Raw genomic sequence first — 17,248 nt, forward strand, 5'->3', positions numbered from 1 at the left:
GAGCACCAAAGCAGAGCTCTTCAGGGCGCAACATAACAAAGGCACTTATGTGTGTTCTGTTCCAACAAGTCCTTGCGTTGGAAAAGAACATAAAGAACTTCACTGCTGAATTGATTTCATTTTAAAATTTAAACCATCTGCCTATCTGACCTACTAAACTTCTGACCACTAAAACGATGCTTTGCTTTTCCATGACTGTCAGTGTTATTTCAGCCACACGAAATAACGTCAATGCCTGTCAGCTGTTTAGTTGTAGTATTGTTGTTAGCCATGTTGCTAATGTGATGCTATATGAATGAAAACAAACCGTTTCTCTACTTTACATGCATTAACTCATCAATTTATCAAACATGTGCAACAAGCGTGAACTGAATATAAAGTTAAATTATTAACCCGAAAATTTCTTTTGATGGGAGGCAGATGGACTAGATAGTTTCCTGCAGTGCTCATGGATGGACATGATTTATAAAACGAATGACCAACGTCTTCTGGCTGTAAGACATTTGATGTTATCTTAGTGTTATTCTACATGGCGGCCACTCACCCTGAGCAGCAGGATCATCATGAGCAGCTCGACCAATCAGCTCCTCTCCGCGGGCACAGAGGGCGGAGAAGCTTGGCAGCAGTTTGTCCAGCTCCAGCCCCTGAGCTCGGTGCTCTGCCAGCTGCTCCCTAATCTTCTCCACCTCTGCTGCCACCGAGGGGGGCTGTCGCAGTCGCTGGACGGCCCCCTCCAAAGTCTCCAACAGGGGGTCCATCTTGTCATGGAACTGGAGATGGTAACAGAAAGTACAGTTATGAAGTGGAGGCTGCAGCATGTTGAGGGGGTGGGCTTTGTGGAGCTGGCTGACATGCTGAAAGTGAGAAAATACCAAGGTATAGCGTGGGAGGAAGCCATCTGTGGCAAACTGCAATAATTATCGTTTTTTTAAGAGAAGTTTTTTATTTCAATAGGTTAAGAGTTTCTGGTGAAGTATTGAGCATTTTAATGTTTCACCTTCAGCATGTCATCCAGGTTGTCTGACAAATATGAACATGATCTACCACATAAAAGCGATATGCTAATCTGCAAGGTTCAGTCCAGCAGCTTTGTGGGCAACAGTTTTACTGAGGTCTTATGCTTTCTAGACATGAGGGAAACTAACTTCAGTGATCACAGCATACAATAAATACGTTACTGAAGCTTTAAATGGCGTAGTCAAGCCAAGAGTTAGACTAAAACAATGACAACTGCAAAGCAAGTCTCGGTTTCAGACAAGGCTTCATTACATTCTACGATCCGAAGCAAAGAGGATGCTCCCCAGCAGATTGAACTTACTTTTACTGTCACGCACTTGGGATTGATGCAGAGTGGTGATTTAAATGAAAAATGTTTGATCTAAATGTGTGAATACTGATTCATATTTAAATAGTCATTCAAATGCTGCTGCTTAAAAGCAGCCTGAGAGACAAATTGACATCAGTGTTCTTAAGTCAGTGGTCTTACCTCTACCAGCTGGGTAATTGCAGTGATGATGGAGAAAAAGATGGTGTGGGGGGGCAACATACAGCACATCCACAATGACGAGGAAATGATGGAGGGAGGTGGAAACGGGGAGTGAGGAAGAGTGGCAGACATAAAGGTTAAGTTATAAAATGAGGGAGGGGAAACAAGGAGGTGGGTGGTTTAGGATGAGGTGAGACAGTTTTCAGTAAAAGAAGTGGGAGACAGGGGGCAAAACATGAGTCACATTGAAGGAACGGAGGATGGAGAAACAATACAATGAGTTAAATCAGACATGCATAGAATACCAACAGGCAATATCAAAGGCAGCAGCACTCAAGTGATTCAACAATGTATAATGAGATGAATTTTAAAAAGAAAAAAGACTTAAAACTTCTACATTTAAGTAATAGCTGCTATGATATAGGATATAAACTTGTTAAAATCTAATATGAGAAAAATGATATAAAAAAGTCCACAAAAACAAAAACTTTAACATACTCCTGACTTTGGAAGATAAATGTGTATTACAATTTAGTTCAGTGCAAACATTGCACACCAACACAGACATGCTGCTTAGTAATCGCATCTGTCTGTTCAGTCTAGAGCTGCAGACACCAAGCAATGAAGCAACCTGGGCCAAACAGATGGGCACCTTAACATATTATGTTAATGCATTCAAGTTTATGAAATTAGCTTTCATCACACAACTCTGACTTTCTGACAGCAAAGTAAACAAACAATATTAGACACAGGTCTGCAGCTAAAACAAAGTGTTCCAAATCAAACATCGGTTAACTATTGGTCCTCTGTGTTTTACCTGTGCAGACTGGGACACTGCCTCATCTAAGGCAGTTGCACGACCTTTAACCCCCTCCTTGATAGCAAGATAGCGCTTCTCAGCGTCATTGTAGCGCTGCGTCACAGTCTCCCCTTCCTGGAGGCTGAGCTCTGCCAGCTGGGGTCCAATCTTCAGCAGCTTGTCAATGTGGGGCTTATGCTCTGCAATAGACTCTCTGAGCAGCTGCAGCGAGGGAAAGAATAAAATGAAAACAAGGCAGTCAGAGACTGCAACATCCCGCAACACCCCTGAATTCAAAATTTTACCCTGACCTATACATTTTTGTGCCTCTGGCGTCCTGAAAATGTTGCTTTTTGTTTTGTGATTATATCATCAGATTTCAGAGATGTGTACCTAAAAAGGCATAGAAGTGAAAATTTGACCTTGACCTACGTTTTTAAAGTCAAGGTTGTGTTCTAATTTTCATCCCCTTGCCTCCCTGAATATAACTTTCTATCTTATCCGGTTCCTGAGATATGTGCCAAAAAATGTACAAAAGTTGAAATTTGACCTTGACCTACTTTTCTCAAGGTCATTATGTCATTTTCATCCCCTTTGCTGCCCGAGTAATGGTTCTTTTTGTTTCATCTTTCTATCTGCAACGGTTGTGAAGATATTTGGACGGATGGATGAACACACAAACACTGACGCTTCGCGGGATGTCATTAAGATCAGTGATGTAATTCCTGCATTTCTGCTGGACGCAGAGGAAAGCTGCTACACAAGAGATCTTCTAACGTTCACATACCCTCATCTGGTCCTGCTGCAGGCGAAGAGCGTCGGTATCGATGGCTGGCGGTGGTAGCTGAGTGATGAGGGTTTCCGTCTCACCCAACCATGGCTCCAGCTCCTCATAGGTCTCCCAGAACCGAGCCACCAAAACCTGGGCCTGTTCCAGGGCTGAGAACCGCTCACTATGTGTCTGGCTGACTATGTCATAGCGAGCACTGAGAGAGTCTGTCTTAACCTGAAGAACGGAGACAGAAGCGTTAGCATTCTGCTGCTGCATTTCCACAGCCTTCTTCCTTACTACTATTATCTACTACTAACTTATTCAGTCTCATCCTTTTAATTCTCAGTGACTCACTATGAGTGCATCTTTTTGAGCATCGCTGCAGGTTTCCAGGATGTCGTCTCTGGTTTTTAGGAGTTGATCCACGGTGTCTTTATGTCGGATGATGTCGATGTTGAAGGCCCTCTGCACTTGCAGCTGGGCCACAGTCACATCAGGCTCCAGACTCAGGGGACCCAGAGATGCTAATTTACGTTCTGTCTCTCCAACCCAAGCCAGTTCTGCATCCACTGCCTCCTCATACTGAAAAAAACAGGTGAGTGCTTAGCAGGATCGAGTGTTTATGGTGAATCAGAAAAATGAAATGCCAATGAAATACCGATCGCAGTACCTGCTGTGACCTCTGGATGGCTGCTTGAACAAGTTGCACCCTGTGGGTGATTGTTTCATCAGCCTGGCGGTAGCGTTGGTTGGCATCAGCAACCAAGCGGTCCAGGCCTTCTCGTGCTCGCCATGGTACCAAATCAAGCAAGGCGCTGCCAACCTCATTGACAGTGTCCAACACGAGACGCTTTTCTGCTGACACCTTCTTTAGCTCCTGCAAAAGTCAGCACGAACGCTTAGTTCAATAAAAAACACAGTTAAAGCTGAAAGTAAATGATCAAAGACATCTCCCGTTGTCTCATTGTTTTGCCAGAGTTTTCATTACTATTCAAGTGCAAATGTGTGGTACACCAAACTCATATTGAACATTAGGGTGAAAGTATCTTTGTAAAAAGGAACAAATGAATAGCTGCAACAAATTAAAAGGTTCTTCAATAGTTTTGCTGAGTTCCAAGAATTCAATGTAACTATGGTAACACAGCCATTGATGGGTTGGTTGGAATGTCAGAAAACGTCATTATAGACAGGAGGTAGCAGGAAATTACCTTGTCTCTTCAAACATTGTTCGATAACTCATTTTTAAAATGAGTCTTTAAAATGTGGATGTCTGAGTAGGAAAAGATTCATTCGCTAAACGCTGCGGCGACATGCTCACACATAAATGTTCTTTTAATCATTGAGTATGACTGGAATAAAATGTTACAAAGCAACTAAATGGTGGAAAGGATTGCATCTTATTTATTCAACTGAACAGCAAACATTAACATCTTCACAACACCGAGCCATGAAATGTGGTGAGCACAGGCCAAGTAATGTGACAGATGTGAATTCTTAAGCTGTTGCTCCATAAATTCTTTTTAAATCGTCCCATATGAAAAAATGTACCAGGAAAGCAGAGCTGAGTGACTCTTTAATTAAAGCAAAAATAAACTGATGTTATCAGGTTGGTGTTGATCCCTACGTGTAAATGGCTCCCCCCACCTTCTGTCTTTCCTGGTACATGGGCGTGGCATCGGGTTCTACATTGTTGAGTTCCGCCTCTACACTGTCAAGCCATTGGTTGAGGTCATCATGGGCACTGGCGAATCGTGTGGCCAGCTGCAGAGCTTGCTCCAGGGTGCGTAGGGCCTTGCTGCTGCCGGCTGTCATCTCGGCATAGCGAGACTTGATCCCGTCCAGCTTCTCCTGGATGAGGAGAACTTCCTCACCTGCAAAACAATGCACAGTTCAGGATGTTGTAATAAATTAATTTGAGCAATATGATTCAGGGCTGTACAGTAAACCCTGTGGCCACAATAGAGAAAGATCATAATTTTAGTTGTCTTATTTTCACATCTCTTAGAACAGCACCACGTCAAATTTCACCTTGCTAAATTTAATTTCTGAGATTTGGGGTTTAAAAATAAATTCCAAATATGTTATGTGAAATTTTATGGTATCCAAGGATTCGAGGGTATGCATGTTGTTCATGGCAACAACATTTGTCTTAACAGTCTGCTAATAAGTTTTGAGGTCAAATATTATGAGAATGGAGACACAAACCAGATGTCATGGTTTGGTTCAGTGCTGAACGAAACATATGGTTTGAATGTCAGTTGCAATTACTAAAGGAAAACAGTGATTCAATGCATATCTAGTGAGGTTCTATCACTAAATATACAATGAATGCGCATCACAATGAATTAAATGACCTGCATTTAAAGTGTTTTCAGTAAAGGACAGAAGGCGTGACATTACCAGTGGTCTGTTTGAGTAAGGCTTGTCCATTCTTGATAGCTTGGTCCACAGTCTTCTTCCTGCTCAAGATCTCGTCATTCAAAGACTGAAAAAAGATAAAGCATCAGCATCAGTCACAAAGATGCATTACAAATAAAAAATGTAACTATTCAATATGATTTGAGGGATACGATTACACTCGTGTTTATGATTTTGATCTGGTTTTGACACCAGCACCACAACAACTAATATACAAATGTTACAGATGGAAATGATTACACGAACTCTCGCTGGTTTAACAATCAGAGCTTTACTCTAGTATCATACGTACTGTATTTACTACACTCTTTGTGCTGTTATACAACTACAGCTTTTCACTGATATATTAAAATAATAGTCTGCATGTAACATGTATCCCTTTCTGTGATCAGCTTAAAATCTCCTGTTGTCCTGTCTAGGTAGGATAATTCAGTTATTTAGTGTCTCATCTGAAATCATACCAAAGTGTGTTTGTGCTGCTCGGCCAGCAGCTGAGGTTGGTAGCTTTGAACGGAGACCTGAGCCAGCCTCTGAGCCACCTCTGCCAGCCAGTTCAGCACCTCAACCTCATCCTCCCCAAACAGCTGAGCATTAGCCAGTGCCTGCTCCAAGAGGGCCGCCCGCCTTTTGCACCAATCAGCAAGTTCCGTGTAACCTGACCTCAGCGACCCAACCCGCTCACTTAACCAATCATGATCGACTGGGCAGCTGAGCGGGGTGAGAGATTGGCTGAGGTATTCAAGGTGGTCAACCTCAGCTTCGCGTGAGGACACTTCCTCTTGGAGTACCTGGGAGATGTGTTTGTGTGTGCGTGTGTGTGGGTGTGTGTTCGAAGTGAGAGTGAAGAGGAGTGAGAAAAAGGAACAACATAACAAAAGAAAAGTATGGATGAGAACTCAAAATTGAGCATGTAAATGAAAAATCATAATAACATCAAAAAGAAATTATGAACACAAATGAATGAGTGGAATAATAAATTCAACTTAAAAGGAACTTTAAAAATTGAACCTAAAACATCGACATCTTGGCAGGAGAAGGAGAAAGAAAAAGGGTGCGGTGGGTTGTAAAAGACTGCTTTTTAGGTTATGTGCTTCCACCTGCTCATTCAGTTACACTGAGATTATAAGCGACACTTTTTTGTTCTTTTCAGTTCAAACACAGACTGCAGAACTTGATTAACAACACATTATATGGTATAGGTATGTAAGTCTTCAAGGGAGTTCTTGTATCCAACAGTCCAGCCTTTATTCTTCTGAGCACCTTCCTATAGACTTAGCCACCTGGGAGTTGGGGTACTTCTCTAGTTGGAAGCAGAAACAGGGGAGGGTCTTGGTAACACCGGAGCCTGACAGTACCTTATGTTTGATGATCTGCTGGCTGATCTTGGCTGTCTGAGTTCCCATGGGCTCTGCAGAGCTCAGGCGTCGCTCGGTGGCACTCAGCCATTCTCCCAATGGATCCAGAGCTTCATGGAACTGGAGAGCCAAAACCTGCAGCTCCTCTAACTGCCTCTGCCTAAAGGGCAAGAAAATGGGGGGCAAAGATAAGAGATGAGGAGTGGGAGAAGGGGGAGAGCTTTTATTGAAAGTTTATTGCTTTTACCCCAACTGGGACCTATTTCTGTGCCACACAGCTGCCCTGTCTTTCCTTGAGCCAGAATGATCATAAAAGACCAACATGACACTCCTTCTCCTTTCGGATTTCCCTTTCAGCCTCCATCTAACCCTGTCTTCTGCATTCTCTTCTCTCACACCAACTACCTTCACGTCCATAAACCTCCTCTTTAGTCTTCCTCTAGGCCTCGTGCCTGGCAGTTCAAAAATCAGCATCCTTCTACCAATATATTCACTATCTCTCCTCTGGACATGTGCAAACCATCTCAGTCTGGCCTCTCTGACTTTATCTCCAAAACCTCTAACACGTGCTGTCCCTCTGATGTACTCATTCCTGATCCTATCCATTATTCCTCTCCTTTCCAGGACAAACCTCCACCTCTCTAGCTTCTCCTCCACCTGTTCCCTGCTCTCACTACAGATCACAATGTCATCTGCAAACATCATAGTACATGGAGATTCCTGTCTAACCTCGTCTGTCAGCCTGTCCATCACCATAGCGAACAAAAAGGAGCTCAGAGCTGATTCCGAATGCAGTCACACCTCTACCTTGAATACCTCTGTCACACCTACAGCACACCCCACCACTGTCTGACAGTCCTCATACATGTCCTGCACCGCTCTAACATATTTCTCTGCCACTCCAGATTTCCTCATACAATACCACAGTTCCTCTCTGGGCACCCTGTCATAAGCTTTCTCCAGATCTACAAAAACACAATGCAGCTCCCTCTGTCCTTCTCTATCAACAGCCTCAAAGCAAATACTGCATCTGTAGTACTCTTTTTTGGCATGAAACCCTACTGCTGTTCACAAATACTCACTTCTGCCCTTAGTCTAGCTTCTACTTCTCTTTCCCATAACTTCATTGTATGGCTCATCAGCTTTATTCCTCTGTAGTTGCCACAACTCTGCGCATCTCCCTTGTTCTTAAAAATGCGCACCAGCACACTTCTCTTCCATTCCTCAGGCATCTTCTCACCATCTAAGATCTTGTTGAACAACCCAGTCAGAAACTCTACTGCCACCTCTCCTAGACACTTCCATACATCCACAGGTACGGTATATCAGGAGCGAGTGCCTTTCCACTCTTCATCCTCTTCAATGCCCTCCTCACTTCATCCTGACTAATCTTTGCTACTTTCTGGTCCACAACAGCCACCTCTTCTAGTTTTTGTTCTCTCTCATTTTCCTCATTCATCAGCTCCTTCAAAGTACTCTTTCCATCTTCCCATCACACTACTGGCACCTGTCAATAGACTTCCATCCCTATCCTTAAACACCCTAACCTGCTGTACATCCTTCCCATCTCTATCTCTCTGTCTTTCCAACTTGTATAGATCAGTCTCTTCCTCCTTACTGTCCAACCTAGCATACAAGTCATCATAAGCTTCTTGTTTGGCCTTTGCCACCTACCTTACGCTGCATCTTCCTGTACTCCTGTCTACTCTCCTCAGTCCTCTCAGTGTCCCACTTCTTCTTAGCTAACCTCTTTCTCTGTATATATTTCTGTACCTCCTCATTCCATCACTAAGTCTTCTTATCTACTTTCCTTCCAGATGACACACCAAGTACTCTCCTATCTGTCTCCCTGATCACATTAACTGTAGTTGTCCAGTCATTTGGAAACAGCTCCTGACCACCTAGAGCCTGTTTTAACTCCTTCCTAAAGGACACGCAACACTCTCCCTTTTTTAGCTTCCACCATTTTGTCCTCTGCTCTGACTTTGCCCTCTTCATCTTCCTCACCACCAGAGTCATCTTACACACCACCATCCTATGCTGTTTGGCTACACTCTCGCCTACCACTGCTTTGCAGTCACTGATCTCCTTCAGATTACACCGTCTACACAAGATGTAGTTTACCTGTGTGCTCCTAACTTCACTCTTATAGGTCACCCTATGTTCCTGCCTCTTCTGGAAAAAAGTATTCACGATAGCCATTTCCATCCTTTTTGCAAAGTCAACCATCATCTGTCCTTCTGCATTCCTCTCCTGGATACCAAACCTGCACATCACCTCCTAATCACCTGTGTCCTGCAACATGTCCATTGAAGTCTGCACCAATGACAACTCTCTCACTTCTAGGTATGCTATGCATCACTTCATACAAGTCCAACCAAAATTTTTCCTTCTCCTGCAGCTCACATCCTATCTGTGGGGCATACCCACTAACAACGTTGAACATCACACCTTTGATTTCTAGCATTAGACTCATCTCTCTGACACTCTTTCTACCTCCAAAACATTCCTAACAAACTCCTCCAAGACAACTCCTACTCCATTTCTCTTCCTATCTATACCATGATAGAACAGCTTAAACTATGCTCCTAAACTTCTACCCTTGCTACCTTTCCACCCGGTCTCCTGGACACACAGTAGGTCTACCTTCTTCCTCTTCATCATGTCAACCAACTCTCAACCTTTTCCTGTCATAGATCCAACATTCAACGCCCCTACTCTCAGTCCTATACTCTTGGCGTTACGCTTCCTGCGAACACACGTTCCTCCTCTCCTTCTTCGACCAACAGTAGTTCAGTTTCCACCGGCACCCTGCAGGTGAACAGCACCGATGGCAGTCGCTGTTAACTCGGGCCTCGACCGATCCGGTATGGAGGTGCATGTTTGATTTGGCAAAAGTTTTACGTCGAATGCCCTTCCTGACACAACCCTCTGTATTTATCCGGGCTTGGGACCAGCACAATAAGACACTGGCTTGTGCCCTCTTACGGCTACAGTGGCTTGTGCCCTCTTGCGGCTACAGTGTGCTTACCTGGCATCAGCTTTATCAAGCAAGTCAGTCCATCTCTCCGCCAGATTTTGGAGTTGAATCTGAATCTTCTCTTGATCCTGAGTCTCTGCTGTGTCTGCAATCCTCTTTCCTTCTGCACGGATCATCTCTACGGTTGGACGGCGATCGTCCAACAACCTCTGGAGCAGCTGGAGGGAGATAAAGGAACATTTCCATTACAAAAGATTGAGAGAATACTCTTGTTTTACCTGACTAATGCATAGACTAGTGCATATGGAGAAGGCCAGTGTGAGTAAAACCATAGATCAAAGCTAGTGCATAGGTAGGTCAAAGCACTAGCTTTGATCTATGGTCTTACTCACACTGGCCTTCTCCCTCGTCTTTCTATCTTATCCAGTTCCAGAGTGTACAAAAATTGAAATTTGACCTTGACCTAGTTTTCTCAAGGTCAAGGTCATTTCATTTACATCCCCTTTGCGGCCCGAATAACATGCTTTTTGTTTCATCTTTCTATCTGTGAAGGTTGCAAAGATAATTGTTGAACATACAAATGGACAGACGGATGGATGAACGAACACACAAATGCTGACAATTACAGTACAATTATCAGTTCTTTAAAACACACACCAATCGGTCAAGTGACAGTGTGCTGACCCTTTACACGTACATTTTTTGAAATTTAATAAAAGTAAGCCATTCAAAAATTATAAGCCTCGCAGGCTGACTTTCTCTTAACTACTTCCCTAACTAAGATCAAACATACATTAATGTACTTTCTACTTTGAAAGTTGCCATAGTCTGCTTTCATTTGCCTTTTGGGTTCCCCCAGAATGCACTTTGCTTTGTGTTTCTCTTTCAAACGGTGAAACAACACTCTGTTACAGATGCAAACACATGTGATTGATCGCTGGCCTAAGCTGAAATGCTCATGTGCACAAATACAGGAAGTGAATGCTAGATAAACAAGGAAAACTGTGTTTGAGTTTTTTTTAAATCCACCATGCATGTTGTGTGTGTTTTTTGTACCAGTCTGACTGGCAGAAGGTCAACTGGGACCATTTGGATGCCAAGCAGATAAATTGTTGAGCGAGTGGAAGTGTTTGTCCTTTCAAAAGATATTGTTTCTATCTGAAGGACAATGAGGACATGCCACTAATGTCTGAATTCAGATCATCTCATGAATGAAAGCTTACTTTTTGGAAAACATTTAAATAAGAAAATTCTAAAAAATTCAAATCCACTTATAGAGAAACTGACACAACATTTCAGAGGAAACAGGAGGATGTAGGCGACAGTAAATAAGAGCTCAAACAACTGCTTGATGATCAATGCACATTCACTGTCAAAAAATGTCCTTGATGATCTACAGAGAGAGACCTCAGTTCTGCTTTGATAAGGTTTTTAATCAAATAGAAAGATTTCTCCTCATATTTTTACATGTGAAAGAGGATTTTTCTCCTTGTACCTTTTGTTCTTGGATCTGGGCCTTGACTACGCGGTACTCGGCGGACGGTGGTTTCTGATTGGCTACCAGCTCCTCTGTATCGCTCAGCCAGCTCAGCAGTGGTTCCAGGGCATCCTGGAATTTTCCACAATGCAACAGAGCCTCCTGCAGCTGGGCAATCCGCTCGGCCACCTGAGGTCAGGAGAGCAGAACTCATAATATTCTGTCAATAAGATCAAGTCAGTGGGTTGGGTAGCAGTGTAACTACTGGATGTACTCATTGAGTCGTACCCGCTTGTTGAGGGAGTTCCATTGGAGGTTGGTGGTCTCCAGATCGTGTTCCAGTGCCTGGGTGTCAGTGTGCTTGGATGCGCTTTGGATGAGACCCTGACCCACCGCATTGACATGCTGAAGCTTTGGTTGAATGCTGTCCACCTGCTCTCTCTCCACAGCCTGGAGAAGATCGAGAAAACAGTTCATCAACATGAATGGACCAAAGAAAGAGGCAGGAAAAAATAAGACTGCTTTCAAATACTTGTTTTTCAGCAATCTGTGTGACAACAACTGTAAGTGAATTTGAAACATAATGTATATATAGAAGCAACTGGATATGAGGACATGAAACAGACAGATATACAGAGGTAGTGGAAGATGGAGGGAATGTCAGAAATGAGGGTGGAGGGAGGAGAAAAGAAGAGCAGGGGGAAGGGGGATTATAGGGATTAGGGGGTTAGACAAGCAAGTAAGGGGCTGGCTGGAAAAGGCTGAGTCGACAACACGTGCACACTACAGAGTACACTAACACACTCGCATGGGTGCACACAACCTTCACTCAATCACACACTTAGTAAACCTACATGTATAGTCAACGTGCGCACGCACACACGCGCGCGTGCGCACACACACACACACACACACACACACACACACACACACACAAGGGGCAGCCACCGACACTAAAGACAACCAAAACTCTAGCCCACAGTCACAACTCGGTCTTTAGCTAAAACAGAGGGGGTCCCAAGAAATTCACAGGATTGTACTGAATATTATTAATCTAATAATAATTAATATTTTCATCTATTTACAGATTAAAATTAATATATGAAAAAATTATATTCAATAAAATTTAAGTTAAATTAAGATTGCAATATTGTGGAATAAGCAGCAATGAAATATAATTTCATGGGAAAAATTCAGGTGATGAATATTTATATTAAGACAAAATTCATGCTGAATATTGGAGGGGCTTCAACTAGAAGGGAGCAGTCAGAGTCATGTCTGACAAAAATTAACATAAAATGGTTCTGTTAAACAAGAGAAATCAGAATTCAAGTAAACAAGGCAGTGAGAGACTGCAACATCCTGCAACACCCCTGAATTCAAAATTTTACCCTGACCTATGTGTACCTAAAAAGGTATAAAAGTGAAAATTTGACCTTCACCCAGTTTTCAATGTCAAGGTTGTGATCTAATTTTCATCCTCTTGCCTCCCTGAATATAACACCTTTTGTTTCATCTTTCTATCTTATCTGGTTCCTGAGATATGTGCCAATAAATGTACAAAAGTTGAAATTTGACCTTGACCTACTTCTCTCAAGGTCAAAGTCATCATGTCATTTTCGTCCCCATTGCTGCTTGAGTAATGTCCTTTTTGTTTCATCTTTCTATCTGCAACGGTTGTGAAGACATTTGGTGGACGGACAAACGGATGACGAACACACAAACACTGACAATTACAATACAGTACATCATCCCTTCGCGGGATGTAATTATGTTATATCAGATATATATGTGTAGGTATACTTGATTATGAAAATGTTCCCGTCTGGTTTGTTCACACTCTTTTCATGGGGGTTAGAGGTTGGAGTTCTTCCTACAGTTAGTCCGTTTGTGGAGGAAAAATACTCTAAACCAGCAACTTTGGCAGTGAACGTGAGAAAAAAAACACACATTCTGCTAACTTCCTGTAAAATATCTTCCTCTATTCAACAATTTGTCAAATCCACAGAACAACTTATTTCATGTTATTCCACTAATTCCCTGACCAGTAGGACCACCGTAAACCACCAACAAAATGAAACGGTTAGAGGAGCCCACAGAGGGAGAATTAAGCCTGGTGGTTTAAAATCTACAGCAGCCAAACCCACTGGCCACACAAAGAGCAAGAAAGAGACACACAGAAATAGTCACATGTGCACATTTAGGACACACACACACACACACACACACACACACACACACACACACACACACAGACAGACACACACATGATTTTGGTAAATCCTTGCCCTGGGGAAAATAGCTATCGGTTTGGCTTTCAGAAAAATACCACTATGGCCTGGAAGATGCTTCACAGTTCTGTGTGTCCAACAATGAAATAATACAGTACTTCTTCCCTCCTCTAGTCAAGACAAATCAATGAAATTACTTGAACAAGTAATTTTCACCACAAAACAAAATGATGTGAGTTTGATAAGTTTTTTTTTTTAAAAGAAAAAGAAAAAAAAAGTAATATAGTACCTGATGCTCCATCAAAACCTTCCCGAGACCCCTTGTTAGCAGCCAGCTAACAGCATAGCAGTGGATGTGAAACAGAACCTGAACCAGACTGTCCACACACCTCAGTAAGTTAAACTTTTATTATCACCATGAAAAAATCAAATTACATCAAACAGTGGCAGAATAAAATTCTGCACAAATAAGAAGGTGAATACATCATATTAAATATAAACACACTTCTTTGTGGTCATATTCATAGACACCTAGGTTTCCACTGTGTTGACAGCCAAACACAAAATCAAGCCCAAATGTGTTTTAAGCTTTCAAAGCCTTAAATTTGGATTTATGAAGTGTCAAGTATGTTTACAGACCTGAAGAATAAATACAGAGCTGGATGTGGGGCTGGAACACAATAAAAAGGGTCATAATCAGAGGCTTTATAGGTTTCTGCTCATCTGGTTTAAATATGGTATCAAACTACAGGTCCTCAATGCCAAGGTGTGTGTGTGTGTGTGTGTGTGTGTGTGTGTGTGTGTGTGTGTGTGTGTGTGTGTGTGTGTGTGTGTGTGTGTCATTGCATCAAATGCATATATTTAGACAGAAAGTGTGTGATAGATGTCAGACTCGGATGCAAACTGCGTGTGTTTTGGTGATGTATAAATGTACACACATAAACTCTACTGGCGTTCTTTCTGTGCGAGGTTAACATGAATGAGAATATCTTTTTGTGTTCCTGTCCACTTTGGACACAGCTGTGTGGTGGTGATGGGCGTCAGAGCTGCTCGGAACAGGAAGTCTGTCAGCCAGAACAACAATGACTGCAGCCATGACCCACTCCACCCTTTGCCTTATCCTGGTGTGTGTGTCGGAGATAGAGGGGAGCAGAAGAGGAAAAAACAGGGAAAGTACACCCATTCATCATCTAAACATACACCAGGGGTGGATATAAACCTGCTATAGGTTCTGTGTTCTTAAATTTCAGTCTACTCCCTCCTCCTCTTCTCCTGTCTCTGTGATTTCTCTCTTTTTCTTTCTGTCTCTCTTTCAGCCGACCTCTCTGCTCCCTCTCCCCCTCACAAGCTCGGCGTGGCTGACTCCAGAAACCAGAGCTCTGGAAAATGTCCCACATACTTGTCATTCTTCCCTACCTCAGTCAGCACGCAGCAACACACGCAAGGCTCTTAAATGAGCTGACTGGATATCACCACCATACTTGCCATCCCTCCTCCTCCTGATCACTCATCTCACAGCCTCGCCTCTTCACATTTTCTGGACTGTGCTGCCTTTCTCACTTCAGCCGTTCAGTGTGGACAGGTGACAAAAAAAACAGGGATGAAAGTAGATATGGATAAAGCTGGGGAACAGAAGTGGGTGGCTGACACAGGCTTACTAATTGTATTGATATGTCTCATCAAACATACATCAGTTTGACAGGATGCTGTAATACTTGGGAAGATCAAAGTTTTCATTTTCATGTTCAAACTAATTTGCATCACCAGGACAGTGTGGGTGTTTGATCCTATTTTCAATTAAATGTTGCCGAGTTCTGATTAGAGCTCAGACATTATGTGAGATCAACTTTTTGGAAGTGTTTCAATTCAAATCAGAGAGGATCATAAATGATAAAAATAAAGACATGTCTCGTGTGGGAAAACCTCTTCTGGAAGATGATGCGGTTTTTGTTATGGGACTATGGAAGCGAGTTTTCTCACTGGTGAAAATCAGGTCAAATACTTAATAGGAATCACATGAGTGTGATTCTGCCTTGCAACAGCATACGCACAGATGGGGTGACATAAACGGCAATAAAATTTGTGAACATAATCTCATGTCTTTGCTGGGCTGAGACCTTGAGAAGAAGACAACAATGAAAACATTAAAGTTAAAAACTTTAAATTTGGTGTCTGAATCTGTGATTCTGTGTGTAACTAAACATGAAACTTTTTGAAAATTTTTGGAACTTTTCCTTTGTCAAGCTAGTAATATTCAAGAGAGGAATAACTGCAAAATTTAACAGAGGCTGATCAAAATCTGAATCTAAATGGCGTAGGAATATGTTGCTCCAAATACAAATAGAATTACACATGACAGCACATGGAGATATGGCAGCTTTCTGCTGGGAATACATGCTTTGGAAATTGCATATAGATTTATAGCCAGCGCCAGAGGTCTTCCAGTTGTTATAAAGGCTTAAAATTGGACTGAAGAGACAGTGAAACAAAGCTGGTGTGCTAATATGTGGGGACAAGTAGAGAAAGGTAATTCTTTCTAAAACTGAAGAGTTGATGTATGCAGGCAATAAATAGAAAACCAGAGGGAAAATTGAATTGCCGAGTATTTAATTATTTTGAACCACTAAAGCTATTCTCCTGAAAGCAATATGGAAGACAGGAACAGTACTGCTGTCCCTTGCTTTTCCTTTATGCCCACACCTCCTCTCCAACCCTTCTCCTTGCCCCTCACTCTCTTCCTGGCTTTCAACCGTCATCCTTCCTTCACTCCTTCCTTTCTCTTTTTAATGGAATGAGAAGTGAAGGGAGGAAGGAAAGAGCAGAAATCTGTTTCCAAAGAAAACAGGGAAAACAACTTTGGCAGGAAGGTGTTTCTTTAAGCCGCAAATTGACCAACACAGGCATGATAGGGTTAATGGTTAATGAATCCCATTTGAAGACAGTGTCTTCGTTTGAACATCAACTAGGAAATGCAAATCTCATGCAAATGTGGCTCGTATTCAAAGCGTACTGGCTCAAACATCGCTACCCTCTGCTCCTCACCTTTACAATTGCACCAGCATGTGCTCATATCTTTTAGGGATGATAGAGCAGCAGGCCTAAAGGAAGACCAAAGAGGAGGTTTATGGATGTAGGGAAACAGGACATGAAGGTAGTTGGTGTGAGAAGAAGGTGCAAATGACAGGGTTAGATGGAGGACATTGATTCGCAGTGACAACCCCTGAAGGGAAAAGCCGAAAGGAAAAAAATATTTTCCAAACACAAACATTTCTTTTAATAATGTTATCAATGTGCAGCTCAACATCTTCCTGTGAAACAGACTGATCACACAGAGACATGTCACTAGAAACGCATCAGCAGACTGTTCATATAAACTTTAGCTTTCTTATGGTATGGCATTCCTTGTTTGCATCTTCTGCCTCATGTCACACATTTCTATCGGTTTTAAGGTGTTCATAAAAGTTCAGTTATATCCTGTACTTCCTATATCACTCAGATTTGACTGCATTTTCACACAGGCAGCCCTGCAGACAAATCATGCTGTTTATGCTTGGTGCGCTTTTTAAGTTTTTTAGAAAACAAATATTTTTGGGGTCTTCAGGAGTTGTTGAACAAGTTGATGGGTAATAGAAGACCACTACTCTTGCTGATGCTACCATAAGCAAGGAGGATTGATGCAGATACAGACAAAGACACAAACAGATGTAAAATCATTGCAAAATATATATTT

The 17,248-nt window shown here is 42.3% G+C and overlaps 1 protein-coding gene across 18 annotated transcripts in view; it reads right to left on the reverse strand.

Moving 5' to 3' along the window:
- macf1a (microtubule actin crosslinking factor 1a) overlaps window positions 1–17,248 on the reverse strand; it is a 192,368-nt gene that overhangs the window by 19,525 nt on the left and 155,595 nt on the right. For all 18 annotated transcript variants that reach the window (XM_068332821.1, XM_068332820.1, XM_068332818.1 and 15 more), the window contains 12 exons: window positions 11,576–11,737; window positions 11,306–11,476; window positions 9,862–10,028; window positions 6,831–6,990; window positions 5,937–6,263; window positions 5,458–5,542; window positions 4,702–4,928; window positions 3,728–3,934; window positions 3,412–3,639; window positions 3,073–3,291; window positions 2,304–2,507; window positions 545–770 (listed from right to left, as the gene is read on the reverse strand). In XM_068332821.1, the coding sequence (XP_068188922.1) occupies window positions 545–770; window positions 2,304–2,507; window positions 3,073–3,291; window positions 3,412–3,639; window positions 3,728–3,934; window positions 4,702–4,928; window positions 5,458–5,542; window positions 5,937–6,263; window positions 6,831–6,990; window positions 9,862–10,028; window positions 11,306–11,476; window positions 11,576–11,737 (2,383 nt within the window). The remainder of the gene's footprint in view (window positions 1–544; window positions 771–2,303; window positions 2,508–3,072; window positions 3,292–3,411; window positions 3,640–3,727; window positions 3,935–4,701; window positions 4,929–5,457; window positions 5,543–5,936; window positions 6,264–6,830; window positions 6,991–9,861; window positions 10,029–11,305; window positions 11,477–11,575; window positions 11,738–17,248) is intronic.

This window comes from Antennarius striatus, chromosome 14 (genome assembly GCF_040054535.1).
Source record: "Antennarius striatus isolate MH-2024 chromosome 14, ASM4005453v1, whole genome shotgun sequence".
NCBI classification, from domain to species: Eukaryota; Metazoa; Chordata; class Actinopteri; order Lophiiformes; family Antennariidae; genus Antennarius; species Antennarius striatus.